We start from the raw sequence: 17,054 nt of genomic DNA, 5'->3' as shown, positions 1-17,054 counted from the left end.
GTGATGTTAAATAACAAAAACAATAATTTGAGACTAAATATGAAATTGTAACAAAAAACAAGGGACCTCCTGTGGAATTAATCTATATTTAATTTCATAGCTAAGATATAAGTTTGTCGTCATACTATTACTTAAATCGATGTTTAACTTTGTCGTCATACTATTAATTAAATCGATGTTTAACTTCAGTTACGAACGTGGATAATAAACTAATAACTTATAAACAGTTGAATACATATATATGCATGCAGCTCATGGATATAATAAATTGAATTGAATATGTATGCAGCTCATGGATATATTAATCAAAAACTTAGCTTGAATACAATCACGTGTTAATAATATTTTAAATTAGTAAATATTATAATATATAATTACAATATTAACCCAATTAATTAATATATCTACAAATTTACAAATCTAATAAAAGCCAATAAAATTAGATACGTGAACTACAAAATGTTGGTGTAATTGTTTGTTGAAATGAATGAATCATATTATTTTGATTTTAGTATTTTTTTAATGATATTTTATTTCTTTACCCTCGATTATATTATTTTACTTTCTTAAATAACCCCGCATTCCATTACTATAAACTTTAGTAACGAAATATTCTGTTAACTATTTATTATTCTTAACTTATACTCATTAATTTCTATAAGAAAGGTCTTAATTAGTTTCGAACCTCGTCCCGATCAGAGTTGTCACAATTGTTACACATATATTACGATCGAATATGTTATAATGCATTTTAAAAAATATAATATAAAATTTAACATAACCTTTGGTCATATAATTAGCCCGACTAAATACATAGCATTCAAATTAAAGTTAGCATCAAAGATTATAAATAAAAAATTTTGAAAATTATTTTCTTGCATTTAATAAAAAATAAAATTTAGTTTAAGTTTTTTGTATTTTTTTTCGTTTAATTAATCTTCTTTTGATTATTTAGAACAAAACTCAATATTTCAATTATATTTTTGTATTATTGAAATGATTTAGGTCATTATGATATTACTATTTTTGTATGTATTTCTATAACGGTATAATTGTATATTACTTTAGAAATATTGTACCATTATTTTTTTTTTATCAGACAAAATTGTTCTTATATCATTGTCAGGCATACGCGACCTAACTACTAAGTTGTTGATTAGAAATACAACTACACCTCTAGACTCTAAACGATAGGTACATTGTCCAAAGAATTGACAATGTTGACATCCCATTGACTCCAATTAAACAAGTTTACACATTATACTTAGAATTTTATCAATGCGTGAAAACTTCTAAATAAATTTGTTAATTAATTTTAACTATATCATTATAACAATATTCAGGGTCGGTCGTATCATTTTATAGGCCCGGAGCGTAGCAACAAAAATATGACCTACATGAAATTAATATATATATATATATATATATATATATATATATATATATATATATATATATATATATATATATATATATATATATATATATATATGCATAACTACATGAAAAATATACTAATTACAAATAACTTGAAATAAGATATACAAGTTTTTAACAATTTTGCATACACAGTAATAATAATAAGGAATAAGATTCACATTGGCCACTGAACGTAACCTGAAAATGCAATTAGGCCACTGAACGAAAAAAAGATGCAATTAGACCACTCAACACACAAAAACGTGCAATTAGGCCACTGAACACTCTAAATGTATGTAATTTCACCGGATAGCAGGTTACCATCAATTTTAGCAGGTTACCTGCTTACGTGGCGGCTGAGTTGGCATTTTTAATAATTTTTAAATAATTTATAATAACTTTTAATAATAATTTTTAAAAAAAAAATTGAAAAAAAAAATAAATAAATTTAAAAAAAATTAAATTTGTTTTAAATAAATTTTTTTAAAAAAATTATTATTAAACTTTATTAAAAATTATTTTAAAATTATTAAAAATACCAACTCAGCTGTCACGTAAGCAGGTAACCTGCTAAAATTGATGGTAACCTGCTATCAAGTGAAATTGCACACATTTGGAATGTTCAGTGGCCTAATTGCACTTTTTTTTTTTTGTTCAGTGGCCTAATTGCATTTTCAGGTTACGTTCAGTGGCCAATTTGAACCTTATTCCTAATAATAAAAACAACTCTAGATGTTTTCGTTAGATATAAATGAATTTTTCTTTGTTGGCTTAAAAAAATTGCAAAATATTCAATGATTATATATGTGACTTCAATAAATAAAGAATTATAGTTTATAAAAGTGGATAAATAATTTAAAACCAAATAAACTTATAGACAATCAGATTGTTATTATAATAAATAATAAAGTAATTATTAATAAAAATTATAAAACACAACTTACAAATAAGAGTAGAGCATGATATCTTATTTAGTGAAGCAATAAATCAAAACACTTTAAGACGTGAGAAATGATATTCATAAAAAAATTTGAAACATGATTAATTGGATAAAATAATTCGAATAGAAAACACATTATAAATCACACATATTCTCTATAGATATCATATTTATAAATACTTTTTCTTTTAGTTAGATCAATTTCAAGTCTTTGTTAGATTAATTTGAATAGAATGACGCATAATAGAACTTCTAAACTATATTGATTAGATAATTCATTAAAAAAACTATCTTTTAAAATAATTTTATAACTAAATCGCAAAATATATTACATATGTTGTATAATCATAGAAGTTAGAAGAGCCAGAAGAAAGAATACAGAGAATGGAGAGGTAAGGCCTGATTCACATTCATCATCAAGAATACTTATACAAAGGTATTACAAATATAAGGTAATGGATACATATAAAAGGTAGTAACCTTATCAGTTACAACAGCTACCATATATATAATAATGTCCACATTAATAATATTTATAACTAACACTTCCCTTGGACATTATTTGACATGATCCAGCCTCTTCAAAACTTGCTAGGAAAATCCTGTGGAAAAAATCTAGACAAAAGAGTATACATGTATATATTCATTCGTCGTTAAAAACTTCACTAGGAAAACCTCGTGGGAAAAACCTAGTTGAAGAAAAGAGTACATGATATTTGTAAGAACATATATTGTACTGATTTCCTCATTAAATACCTTAACTTAAGAAAACTCTGTGGGAAAAATTTAGTTAAGGGAAAAAGAGTACAACCAAAACCTTCAGGGCACAATCGACATAATCTTCAGGATTTTGGGTTTTGTCTACTTAAGCAATTATTTTGTAATTTTTTCTCATACATTACTATATCATACTCATGTCTCGTTAAAAACCTCACTAGAAAACTCAGTGGGAAAAATTAGTTGAAATTCTTTTCACTGCTAATTCTCATACTAGATAAATCAGTAAACTTTTTGGCTTTCAGAATTTTAACACATTCTCAATATGAGAATTTTTGTGTTAAAGACATTCATAAATTTTATGAATTTTATTATGCACACCACATGCATAAAAATCATTGCAAGCCTTCATCAGAAATATCACAGAATATTTCCATGGCTTTCTTCCTTACCCAGAAATATAAAAATATTTCAAATTATTTCACAATTATAGAAATTTCTATTGTGCTAAATATCAATAATTCATGCATGAAAATAAAATAATTACATCTTATCATTATGCAACTTTGTATCGATGAAAATGATACCAGAAATATTGACAATACCAAACTACACCAAATTTGGCAATTTACAGCACACCAATATACAACTTATTATCGGTATCTTGCAAACCATAGAATGACATATTGCAGGAGGTCATTGCTATGCACAAGTTCTCTTATTATGCATGCAACCGAGACAAAAATCTCAATATAAAATATTTATACACATGCATCCAATTGAAACATTTTTCAATATTGGAGAATGTACAGAGCCTTCTGTCAAAGCCCTTCCCGCAAACTCATTCCCCACCTGCTGTATTTCAATTAACTTTCTACCAATTCAAACTTAAATAATATTTATAACTCTACACAACTCCAAATATTATTTAACCTTTCATGGTAGTCCATCTGAAACATTAATCTTCATTACTATATAAATTTTCAACACTCCACCACCTTATCCTTCATTTTCCCCAGAACAGATGATGAATCAATCCAAATAACTTTCTCGTCCTTGTATAACTCAACAAGTCTTGCTAATTCTTCACGAACCTATATATGCAGGCAGGCAACAAATAAATAGCCATGCCATTCATCTCTTCCCTCGTGCATCATGAGCCAACATTTTATATTCTAACACGTGAGATCAGATAAGATCTGCAACAATGGGTATGTTTTTACCATGAGAGGAGCAGCTATATCGTGGAAATCCACAAAATAGTCATGCATAGCTAGATCAACGATGGAGGCTGAGTTTATAGCTCTCAATCTAGCTGGGTAGGAAGCTGAATGACTCAGAAACCTACTGGCTGACGTGCCGTTGTGAGGGTGTTCTACGCCATCAGTGCCCATACATTGTGACTCACAAACTACGATATGCGTGGCAAAGAATAGTGCCTATAATGGAAAGAGGCGGCACATAAGAGTCAGACATGAGTCTGTGAGGCAACTGATTCTGAGTGGTGTACTTACACTAGAGTATGTGAAGTCCGAGAAGAATATTGCAGATCATCTCACGAAGGGGCTAAACAAAAGGTCCATCCTCGAAACATCGAGAGAGATGGGTCTAACAATAGTGAAGTAAGCAAAGCTTACATGACCATAGACAACTAGAGAATGAACAAGTCTATATAGAGATAGGCATCAGGTCAAAAAAGTTGACCTTACAGGAAAATAGAGCATATAGCACCTTGCGTAATGAGTGCTGGTGTGTGAACTGAGTTCAAAACTAACTCTCGTTCGCTAGTTCAAGATCTAATTCACTACTAAGGAGAACGTTACTCAAGTCACTACGTGTCAGTTCAAGTTAAAACCACTGACATTAAGATCAGCGCTCAACTCAAAAACTCCGATCTTCTACAACCCTTCGACTGTGTGGGGGATTGTTGGAGTTTACGTTCAAACGGTGTAGAACAAGTGAGAAGAAGAAACACTCAAAAGATACTCACTTGTCTCACATTGGTTTTACAAGGGAACTTTTCCCCCCTTTTATTTGCCAACTCATTTGGAAGCTTTGAATTATTGTGGAGGGAAAAGGAAAGGGAAACCCCACTCACGCGAGCCGCCCATCTGGTGCGTGTCGCCGTGGATGAGGTTTAGTGCTTTCCTCTGGCATCAGGGCTGTAGTTCCAAAACTACAACATATTCCCAACCAGGACTTGCAAACAAGAAAGCAGTGTCCTGTCACGGTAATGCTAACTTTCTCGTCCTTGTATAACTCAACAAGTCTTGCAACTTCTTCACGAACCTATGCATCGCAGGCAGGCAACAAATAAATTAGCTAGCCATGCCATTCATCTCTTCCCTCGTGCATCATGAGCCAACATTTTATATTCTAACACTTGAGATCAGATAAGATCTGCAACAATAAATAAAATTCATTAATTACTGCTCTTCTATGTATCTGGACGAAGCACGTCAGTTAGTCCACCACAAAATTGAATTGAATATATATGCATGCAGCTCATGGATATATTAAATTGAATTGGAGAAGTGTCCATGCAGCAGCAGTGGTTCAGTGGTTGTATATAAGTTTTTTTCTTTTCAAAAACTTGAATACAATAGTACATATTATAATATAATTACAATATTAACCCATTTAATTAGTATATATTGATAATTCAGTGTGTAAAACTGTAAATGTTCGTATTCTCACTTAATATTTAACTTCATTTTTCTTTTTAAAAAGAAAAAAACTTCATTTTACTTTAGAATTGCTTGATCATGGGCGGCAGTTTGGGAAGATGAGTTCAGCATCTTGTTATCGAAACATGATGTTGACTGCTACACTACTATAAGGAAATAAAGTTGTGTCTTCATTACTAACAATTGTTGAAAATTTTAGCAAAAATGACATTTTATGTGCTATTTTGTGATACAAATATCGGTGGGTTCTACCCCGATTTGGATTGAGTCAAAGTAAATTCTGATTTTTGTAAGTGAAACCAAAAAATCAATATATTGTATTGCATGTTCAAAAAAAATAAGGGCTGAAGGAGAAAATTGAGTTTCAAAGGTTTGAAAGAAGTTTGATCTTTGTCCCATACTCTTGTATTGCAAATTTGCAATTTATATCGTGCACCAGGGCGCACATTGTATTCTGCGCTCTGGTGCAAAACGATGACAGAATATACATAATTCTATAACAAAATGCACATATTCTTTTTTGAAAAGATAATACACATAATCTAACATAATACATAATACACATAAACTCTTAACATAATACACATAAATTTATATCATTATATAAAAAAAAAATTTAACTCTTAAAAAAATCTCATGTTTCGAATGTTCATAATTGTATAATAGAATGTACATAATTGTATAACAGAATACGCATCCATTATGTCGCGTCAACTCCCCACACAACTTAACAAAACCACGTCGTTTTGAGAAGGGCGGGACGCACAATGTAGTGTGCGCCTTGGTGCACGATATTTTCTCTTGTATAATGTGGGCTTCTTTCGGGCTATTGATCATGGGAAACATGATCCGCAGACCGCGCGCTGGGGATGCGTAGAGCGTAAGATATGCCGTTGTGGCCCGTGGCCGTGCTCATTAAGATCTCTGAAATTTAAACTTATGGATTGCTTCAGATTTCCTGATTTCTTAGCAGTTTATGAACTTATTTGACCATTATTAATTGTTAGATTTAGTTAAAATATCAATATAAATGTTTGGTTAATTAGTTTTTTGCAAAAGACTAAAATTCTAAAAATTATTCCAAGCAACTTTTTCAATTAGCTTTTCGAGAATATTAGAATGGAAAAAGGAGAACAACTGCCAGCTTTATATGAAGTTGGCGGTTATAACAGAAATACCAAAAAGGACAGGAAAAGACAAGATTGCCCATGGCATTATTCTTCATCCTTTATCACTGGTCATGGCATTATTTTCATCCTTCATCAGAATGGAATGGCATGGCTTATGTATATAGAGATGAATGGCATGGCTCGTGATGCACGAGGGAAGAGCTTTATTCAACCAAATGAAATAATTTATTCAACTATAAATTCATAAATAAGTAGAAATTTCATGGAGACTTTATTCATAAACGAACAAGCAAACTACAATCCAAACAACAAATCTTACATATGCATATACATTCAGCCACACTGGTTGTCTTATTCAAATTAAAGCAATTAAGCACATTCAATTCATCATAAATAAGTAGAAATTTCATGGTACGGTTTTAGTTTAAAAGTCCCCATCCACTTCGCGATCATCAAGAATATAACTCCCGTCCTCTTGCTGAACCATCCCTTTATCTTTTACATTCCACCAGGCCACGGGTATACTATATTCATCTTTCAAAATATCTTGATACTTATTAATTTTGGCAAAATCAAAATCTCCTTGAGGCTGGAACGCTTCTTCAGAGCCTTGGAATCCATTAATTCCATGCATATAAATATTATAATCGTGATACCCCTTTAGTGTTGGCAAGCTGACCGCAGGTTTCAAAAACTCTGATTTTCTAGATTGAGTCATAAAACCCACTCCCACATCTTGGTAAGGTATTAATGGCAGTGTGACGCCTTCAACTGTCCATCCAGTTTCTGGAATTGTTGGAACAATGTCATTGACTTCGGCGATTCGCAAGCCTCTGAGATTCGGTTGGTTTGCAAAAGCATCCTTAAAATTCACGTCCCCTACTTTGGGACTTGCAAACAAGAAAGCAGTGACAGGAATGTCCGGTCTGAATGGATTGATAGCCATGTCTGTTGCATTCAGTGTTGCCATGGATGAACCCAAGCTGTGCCCTGTCACGGTTATGCTAAGTTCTTCGCCTTTGTATAACTCAACAAGTCTTGCAACTTCTTCACGAACCTATATATATATGCAGGCACGTAACATCATATATCATATATCATATACTACTCCAAATTTTGAAATTTCCGACCATCTGAAAGTTATCTTAAATTAAGTAGAAAACCTTGTTCTGACCACTTTTGGTATCAAGAAAAACCCTTGTTGCTATTTCCGACCACTTTTTGCTTTCAACTTGATTTAAGATCACTTTCAGGTGGTCGAAAATTCAATAATTTTCAGTAGTGATATATATATAACTTGAAATCCAAATTAATTATATACCTGATCTCTGGCACTCTGTTGGGTATCTTGATTGACGGTGGTATACATATCGTACCAACCCTTAAACACCAAAGGACTGAGAGGATGAGAGTTTTGGCCAAAGATTAATGGCGCATTAACAAAAAGGAATGCGAAATCATCACTCCACTCTAAGGGTCGCGTTGTTCCCCTCCAAACAACCAGAATGTCTCGTCGTCCCAAAGCAACTTTTCCTTCATCCGTGGCCACAGCAACATAGCCATTCCAGTTTGAGTCCTTTAGCACTGCATCCGCTCGCACTGGCCTCACATCATACCCGCTTGTAACTCCGGTTGAGATTCCTGATGTTCCATAGATGTATTTGGTGACTTCATATCTGAAACAAAGAAACAGTAATTAATTATGCCTGTCAACCCAGAGGGGGTTTAGATTATATACTATATATATATATATATACTCACTGGAAGGGGTTTCCCTTGACAAGTCCTGTGTTGGAGAGGAGGTTTTTCCTGGCGTATCTGCACAATCCAATATTTTTGGAAGCTGGGTCAGTTATGATAGCTTCTCCTGTGGGTACAACCATGGTTAAGTAGTGAATGAGGTAGCCGCGGAGATCCGAATCCAAAGGCTCCAGAAGCCCATCCCAGTTATCACTCCCACTCAGAACCCTCCATCTTTCAGCTATGCCAGTGCCACTCATCTTCAATTCTCTCTTAGCTTCTTTAATTTCAATTTACTTGTGATAATTATGATGATGATAATGATACAATTCAGTTCCCTCTCTTTATATATACATCAGTCATGCCATTCATCTCTTCCCTCGTGCATCACGAGACAATATTTTATATTCTATATTGTATAGCTTGAGATTAATTAGATCAGATCTGCGGGCAACAATAAATTAAAGCTCTTCTATATATGTATCTGGAGGGAGTCAACCATAGAATTGAATTGAATATGTATCCATGCGCAGCTGATGGATATATTAAATTGAATTGGATAAGTGTCCATGCAGCAGTGGTTGTATATAAGTTTTTTCTTTTCAATACAATCACGTAGTGTTAATAACATTTTAAATTAGTAAATATTATAATATAATTACAATATTGACCCAATTAATTAGTATATATTAATAATTAAGTGTGTAAATATTGATGTACACTGTATTTAAATGTGCATGTTGCTACGGGAAAAGAACAAAAATTAAATAACATAATTTAAAGTAAGTAACTTCAGAGAGACGATTGATTTGCTCAAGGGAATTTGTTAAGGACCATTTATATCTTCCATGCATGCATAGCTGTCATTGTTTGCTCTAGGGATCTGTCAAACCATTCATTTACCCATAAATAAATGAATCATCCTGTTTGTTCTTGCGATTACGGTTTGACCGGCGAGGTGGTAAGTTAATACTCGTCATGTGTGTTGCAGACTCCGTATCATCACCCCCGCCTGGAGAAGCCACCTCGACCTCGAGGTGTAAGTTTGGATACTTGGCTAGAAATACCGTTGCAGGCTCCCATGTAGAATCAGATGGGCCTCCATCACTCCATTGCACTGGCACTTGCTCTTCTAGAACTCCATGGCGTAGGACCTGCCGATGTTCACGAATAGCCACCGGAATGGACACCGGCCGACCTTCATCTAAGGTAGCAGGCAGTGGCGTGATGAGCGTGGAACCAGACCCTCGAAATGGACGTAGCAAAGACACATGAAAGACTGGGTGTATCTGCACATGATCAGGCAACTGGAGACGATAAGCCACGGCACCGATCCGTTCGAGAACAGAGAATGGGCCATAGTAACGACATGCAAGTTTTTGATTAAAACGTCGGGCAAGGGAGTGCTGGCGATATGGTTGCAATTTCATTAGGACCAAATCACCTACTTGGAAGATGAGTTCACGCCTCTTTTTGTTAGCCCGCTGGGTCATTCGGTGCTGAGCTTGACACAAATTCTCACGAAGAGAATGAAGTAGCTGATGGCGTTCTTGGACCAAGCATTCAACAGCAGGTACGCTGGTGCTGTTCTGAATATATGACGGAATATTTGGAGGTTCACGACCACATAAAGCACGAAACGGGGATGTCTTGAGATGCTCATGATAAGATGTGTTAAAACAAAATTATGCCCAACATAGAAATGACTTCCACTTGGCTGGTTTGGCGTGAGTAAAGGCTCGCAAATATTGTTCAACACCCCTATTGGTGACTTCTGATTGGCCATCAGTTTGAGGATGGTATGCGGTACTGTGGCGGAGAGAAGTACCACTTAATCTGAATAGTTCTTTCCAAAAGTGAGAGGAAAATCCGGTCCTGATCTGAAACAATAGAGGAGGGAAAACCATGTAATTTCACCACAATTTCAATAAACACTACAGCAACCTTATGAGCATCAAATGTAGGTGGTAGACACCCCATGTGAGTGTATTTCGTGAGTCGGTCAACCACAACCATGATCACTGTGCAGCCTTGTGAGAGTGGTAATCCGGTAATAAAATCCATAGTAATGTGTTCCCAGACTTGAGACGGGATTGGAAGTGGTTGTAATGGCCCAGCCGGGGGTTGAGTTGAATACTTTGTGATTTGGCAAACCATGCACGCGGCAACAAACTCTTCCACATCCCCACGCATTTTCTCCCAGTAAAACACTGCGCATAACCGAACTAAAGTTCGTTTTACCCCGCAATGATCTGCCATAGGGGTGGAGTGATATTCATGCAACAGAACCTGCTTTAAGGAGGACGAAGAGCTAATATAATAACGTTGCTTAAGAATAAAATTACATCTCTACTGTGAATGTGAGGAAGAACATTTCCTGTTGTCAGTTGTGCATGAATTTTCAGTAAATCAGGTTGGGTAAGGTTGTCATTACGAATATCTGCTAGTAGTGATGGGACAGGTTGCGTTAGTGCGAAGAATAAGGAGGTTGTTGCCAATGAGACATCAGTTTCCTTGGTACGCCTGGGTATCCAAATATTCTTTTTGAGCAAGAACAAACTCCACTTCAATTCGTACTTCGAGTGTACGCAACTCCAAGATTAAACCAAAAATAATGAAAGAAAGAAATCAGTGATAATTCTCTTCCTCCTCTTTTACCTTGTACACTGTATTTAAAGGTGCATGTTGCTACGGGAAAAGAACAAAAATTAAATAACATAATTTAAAGTAAATAACTAGAGGAAATAACTTCAGAGAGACGATTGATTTGCTCAAGGGAATTTGTTAAGGACCATTTATATCTTCCATGCATGCATAGCTGTCATTGTTTGCTCTAGGGATCTGCCAAACCATTCATTTACCCATAAATAAATGAATCATCCTATTTGTTCTTGCGATTACGGTTTGACCGGCGAGGTGGTAAGTTAATACTCGTCGTGTCTGTTGTAGACTCCGTATCACTGATCTTCATGCATTTCAGAGACAATTGTATCTAATGCTTTGCTGTTGTAGTTAGCTACTGCAATTTAAGCTTCTGACCATTCACTCTCTGATTTTGGCACAAGATCGTCTCCTGCCTTGGTGGGATGCTCCCATCCAGTTAACTGAGACCTCCCGCAAATTATCTTGCCGTTAACGGTGTTAACGGCGTTATTCGTTTGTGCCATTATTAATGTACAGTTATGGGATTATGAATGTACATTTATAGAATTATGAATGTACAGTTATGACATTATGAATGTAAGTTATAAAATTATAAACACAGAACTCTGACATTATGGACTTACAATTATGAACATATAGTGATAAAATTATGAACATAGAGCTCTAAAATTGTGAACATGAAGCTTCAAAAATTTTGATTTTACAGTTATTGAATTATGAATATACAGTTATGCAATTATGAATGTACCGTTATGCAATTATGAATGTACATTTATGGAATTATGAACACACAGCTCTGACATTATGAACTTACAATATGAACATATAGTGATAAAATTAAAAAAAAAAAAAATCAAATTCACATGTACAATACATGTACATCTTCATAAACCTTTAAAAATAAAAACAAAAATCTGAACAAAAAAAAAAAAAAAAGAAAAAAAGAAAAGTGATGAATTAAAAGTGTCCAAAATATGATAGTATGTGATGTTAAATAACAAAAACAATAATTTGAGACTAAATATGAAATTGTAACAAAAAACAAGGGACCTCCTGTGGAATTAATCTATATTTAATTTCATAGCTAAGATATAAGTTTGTCGTCATACTATTACTTAAATCGATGTTTAACTTTGTCGTCATACTATTAATTAAATCGATGTTTAACTTCAGTTACGAACGTGGATAATAAACTAATAACTTATAAACAGTTGAATACATATATATGCATGCAGCTCATGGATATAATAAATTGAATTGAATATGTATGCAGCTCATGGATATATTAATCAAAAACTTAGCTTGAATACAATCACGTGTTAATAATATTTTAAATTAGTAAATATTATAATATATAATTACAATATTAACCCAATTAATTAATATATCTACACATTTACAAATCTAATAAAAGCCAATAAAATTAGATACGTGAACTACAAAATGTTGGTGTAATTGTTTGTTGAAATGAATGAATCATATTATTTTGATTTTAGTATTTTTTTAATGATATTTTATTTCTTTACCCTCGATTATATTATTTTACTTTCTTAAATAACCCCGCATTCCATTACTATAAACTTTAGTAACGAAATATTCTGTTAACTATTTATTATTCTTAACTTATACTCATTAATTTCTATAAGAAAGGTCTTAATTAGTTTCGAACCTCGTCCCGATCAGAGTTGTCACAATTGTTACACATATATTACGATCGAATATGTTATAATGCATTTTAAAAAATATAATATAAAATTTAACATAACCTTTGGTCATATAATTAGCCCGACTAAATACATAGCATTCAAATTAAAGTTAGCATCAAAGATTATAAATAAAAAATTTTGAAAATTATTTTCTTGCATTTAATAAAAAATAAAATTTAGTTTAAGTTTTTTGTATTTTTTTTCGTTTAATTAATCTTCTTTTGATTATTTAGAACAAAACTCAATATTTCAATTATATTTTTGTATTATTGAAATGATTTAGGTCATTATGATATTACTATTTTTGTATGTATTTCTATAACGGTATAATTGTATATTACTTTAGAAATATTGTACCATTATTTTTTTTTATCAGACAAAATTGTTCTTATATCATTGCCAGGCATACGCGACCTAACTACTAAGTTGTTGATTAGAAATACAACTACACCTCTAGACTCTAAACGATAGGTACATTGTCCAAAGAATTGACAATGTTGACATCCCATTGACTCCAATTAAACAAGTTTACACATTATACTTAGAATTTTATCAATGCGTGAAAACTTCTAAATAAATTTGTTAATTAATTTTAACTATATCATTATAACAATATTCAGGGTCGGTCGTATCATTTTATAGGCCCGGAGCGTAGCAACAAAAATATGACCTACATGAAATTAATATATATATATATATATATATATATATATATATATATATATATATATATATATATATATATATATATATATATATATATATATATATATGCATAACTACATGAAAAATATACTAATTACAAATAACTTGAAATAAGATATACAAGTTTTTAACAATTTTGCATACACAGTAATAATAATAAGGAATAAGATTCACATTGGCCACTGAACGTAACCTGAAAATGCAATTAGGCCACTGAACGAAAAAAAGATGCAATTAGACCACTCAACACACAAAAACGTGCAATTAGGCCACTGAACACTCTAAATGTATGCAATTTCACCGGATAACAGGTTACCATCAATTTTAGCAGGTTACCTGCTTACGTGGCGGCTGAGTTGGCATTTTTAATAATTTTTAAATAATTTATAATAACTTTTAATAATAATTTTTAAAAAAAAAATTGAAAAAAAAAAATAAATTTAAAAAAAATTAAATTTGTTTTAAATAATTTTTTTTAAAAAAATTATTATTAAACTTTATTAAAAATTATTTTAAAATTATTAAAAATACCAACTCAGCTGTCACGTAAGCAGGTAACCTGCTAAAATTGATGGTAACCTGCTATCAAGTGAAATTGCACACATTTGGAATGTTCAGTGGCCTAATTGCACTTTTTTTTTTTTGTTCAGTGGCCTAATTGCATTTTCAGGTTACGTTCAGTGGCCAATTTGAACCTTATTCCTAATAATAAAAACAACTCTAGATGTTTTCGTTAGATATAAATGAATTTTTCTTTGTTGGCTTAAAAAAATTGCAAAATATTCAATGATTATATATGTGACTTCAATAAATAAAGAATTATAGTTTATAAAAGTGGATAAATAATTTAAAACCAAATAAACTTATAGACAATCAGATTGTTATTATAATAAATAATAAAGTAATTATTAATAAAAATTATAAAACACAACTTACAAATAAGAGTAGAGCATGAAATCTTATTTAGTGAAGCAATAAATCAAAACACTTTAAGACGTGAGAAATGATATTCATAAAAAAATTTGAAACATGATTAATTGGATAAAATAATTCGAATAGAAAACACATTATAAATCACACATATTCTCTATAGATATCATATTTATAAATACTTTTTCTTTTAGTTAGATCAATTTCAAGTCTTTGTTAGATTAATTTGAATAGAATGACGCATAATAGAACTTCTAAACTATATTGATTAGATAATTCATTAAAAAAACTATCTTTTAAAATAATTTTATAACTAAATCGCAAAATATATTACATATGTTGTATAATCATAGAAGTTAGAAGAGCCAGAAGAAAGAATACAGAGAATGGAGAGGTAAGGCCTGATTCACATTCATCATCAAGAATACTTATACAAAGGTATTACAAATATAAGGTAATGGATACATATAAAAGGTAGTAACCTTATCAGTTACAACAGCTACCATATATATAATAATGTCCACATTAATAATATTTATAACTAACACTTCCCTTGGACATTATTTGACATGATCCAGCCTCTTCAAAACTTGCTAGGAAAATCCTGTGGAAAAAATCTAGACAAAAGAGTATACATGTATATATTCATTCGTCGTTAAAAACTTCACTAGGAAAACCTCGTGGGAAAAACCTAGTTGAAGAAAAGAGTACATGATATTTGTAAGAACATATATTGTACTGATTTCCTCATTAAATACCTTAACTTAAGAAAACTCTGTGGGAAAAATTTAGTTAAGGGAAAAAGAGTACAACCAAAACCTTCAGGGCACAATCGACATAATCTTCAGGATTTTGGGTTTTGTCTACTTAAGCAATTATTTTGTAATTTTTTCTCATACATTACTATATCATACTCATGTCTCGTTAAAAACCTCACTAGAAAACTCAGTGGGAAAAATTAGTTGAAATTCTTTTCACTGCTAATTCTCATACTAGATAAATCAGTAAACTTTTTGGCTTTCAGAATTTTAACACATTCTCAATATGAGAATTTTTGTGTTAAAGACATTCATAAATTTTATGAATTTTATTATGCACACCACATGCATAAAAATCATTGCAAGCCTTCATCAGAAATATCACAGAATATTTCCATGGCTTTCTTCCTTACCCAGAAATATAAAAATATTTCAAATTATTTCACAATTATAGAAATTTCTATTGTGCTAAATATCAATAATTCATGCATGAAAATAAAATAATTACATCTTATCATTATGCAACTTTGTATCGATGAAAATGATACCAGAAATATTGACAATACCAAACTACACCAAATTTGGCAATTTACAGCACACCAATATACAACTTATTATCGGTATCTTGCAAACCATAGAATGACATATTGCAGGAGGTCATTGCTATGCACAAGTTCTCTTATTATGCATGCAACCGAGACAAAAATCTCAATATAAAATATTTATACACATGCATCCAATTGAAACATTTTTCAATATTGGAGAATGTACAGAGCCTTCTGTCAAAGCCCTTCCCGCAAACTCATTCCCCACCTGCTGTATTTCAATTAACTTTCTACCAATTCAAACTTAAATAATATTTATAACTCTACACAACTCCAAATATTATTTAACCTTTCATGGTAGTCCATCTGAAACATTAATCTTCATTACTATATAAATTTTCAACACTCCACCACCTTATCCTTCATTTTCCCCAGAACAGATGATGAATCAATCCAAATAACTTTCTCGTCCTTGTATAACTCAACAAGTCTTGCTAATTCTTCACGAACCTATATATGCAGGCAGGCAACAAATAAATAGCCATGCCATTCATCTCTTCCCTCGTGCATCATGAGCCAACATTTTATATTCTAACACGTGAGATCAGATAAGATCTGCAACAATGGGTATGTTTTTACCATGAGAGGAGCAGCTATATCGTGGAAATCCACAAAATAGTCATGCATAGCTAGATCAACGATGGAGGCTGAGTTTATAGCTCTCAATCTAGCTGGGTAGGAAGCTGAATGACTCAGAAACCTACTGGCTGACGTGCCGTTGTGAGGGTGTTCTACGCCATCAGTGCCCATACATTGTGACTCACAAACTACGATATGCGTGGCAAAGAATAGTGCCTATAATGGAAAGAGGCGGCACATAAGAGTCAGACATGAGTCTGTGAGGCAACTGATTCTGAGTGGTGTACTTACACTAGAGTATGTGAAGTCCGAGAAGAATATTGCAGATCATCTCACGAAGGGGCTAAACAAAAGGTCCATCCTCGAAACATCGAGAGAGATGGGTCTAACAATAGTGAAGTAAGCAAAGCTTACATGACCATAGACAACTAGAGAATGAACAAGTCTATATAGAGATAGGCATCAGGTCAAAAA

General features: G+C 32.3%; 1 protein-coding gene across 1 annotated transcript; it reads right to left on the bottom strand.

Moving 5' to 3' along the window:
* Window positions 1-7,244: 7,244 nt before the first annotated feature.
* LOC109165270 (phospholipase A1-II 1-like) lies at window positions 7,245-8,911 on the bottom strand. The gene is made up of 3 exons (XM_019313958.1): window positions 8,655-8,911; window positions 8,215-8,569; window positions 7,245-7,950 (listed from the first exon to the last, which is right to left on the bottom strand). The coding sequence occupies exons 1-3, from the start codon at window positions 8,891-8,893 to the stop codon at window positions 7,318-7,320; spliced, it is 1,227 nt and encodes a 408-aa protein (XP_019169503.1). The 5' UTR covers window positions 8,894-8,911; the 3' UTR covers window positions 7,245-7,317.
* Between the last annotated feature and the right edge of the window lie 8,143 nt (window positions 8,912-17,054).

This window comes from Ipomoea nil, unplaced genomic scaffold, assembly GCF_001879475.1.
Source record: "Ipomoea nil cultivar Tokyo-kokei standard unplaced genomic scaffold, Asagao_1.1 scaffold0317, whole genome shotgun sequence".
In the NCBI taxonomy this organism is placed as follows: domain Eukaryota; kingdom Viridiplantae; phylum Streptophyta; class Magnoliopsida; order Solanales; family Convolvulaceae; genus Ipomoea; species Ipomoea nil.
The sequence above is the reverse complement of the archived record's forward strand: the minus strand, read 5'-3'. Positions and strand labels throughout refer to the sequence as shown.

Coding starts and splice junctions, on each gene's coding strand:
- LOC109165270 (XM_019313958.1), bottom strand. CDS start 8,893: ATGAGTGGCACTGGCATAGCTGAAAGATGGAGGGTTCTGAGTGGGAGT. Junction 8,570..8,654: donor GTCAAGGGAAACCCCTTCCA/GTGAGTATATAT, acceptor TCTTTGTTTCAG/ATATGAAGTCACCAAATACA. Junction 7,951..8,214: donor AACAGAGTGCCAGAGATCAG/GTATATAATTAA, acceptor ATATATATATAG/GTTCGTGAAGAAGTTGCAAG.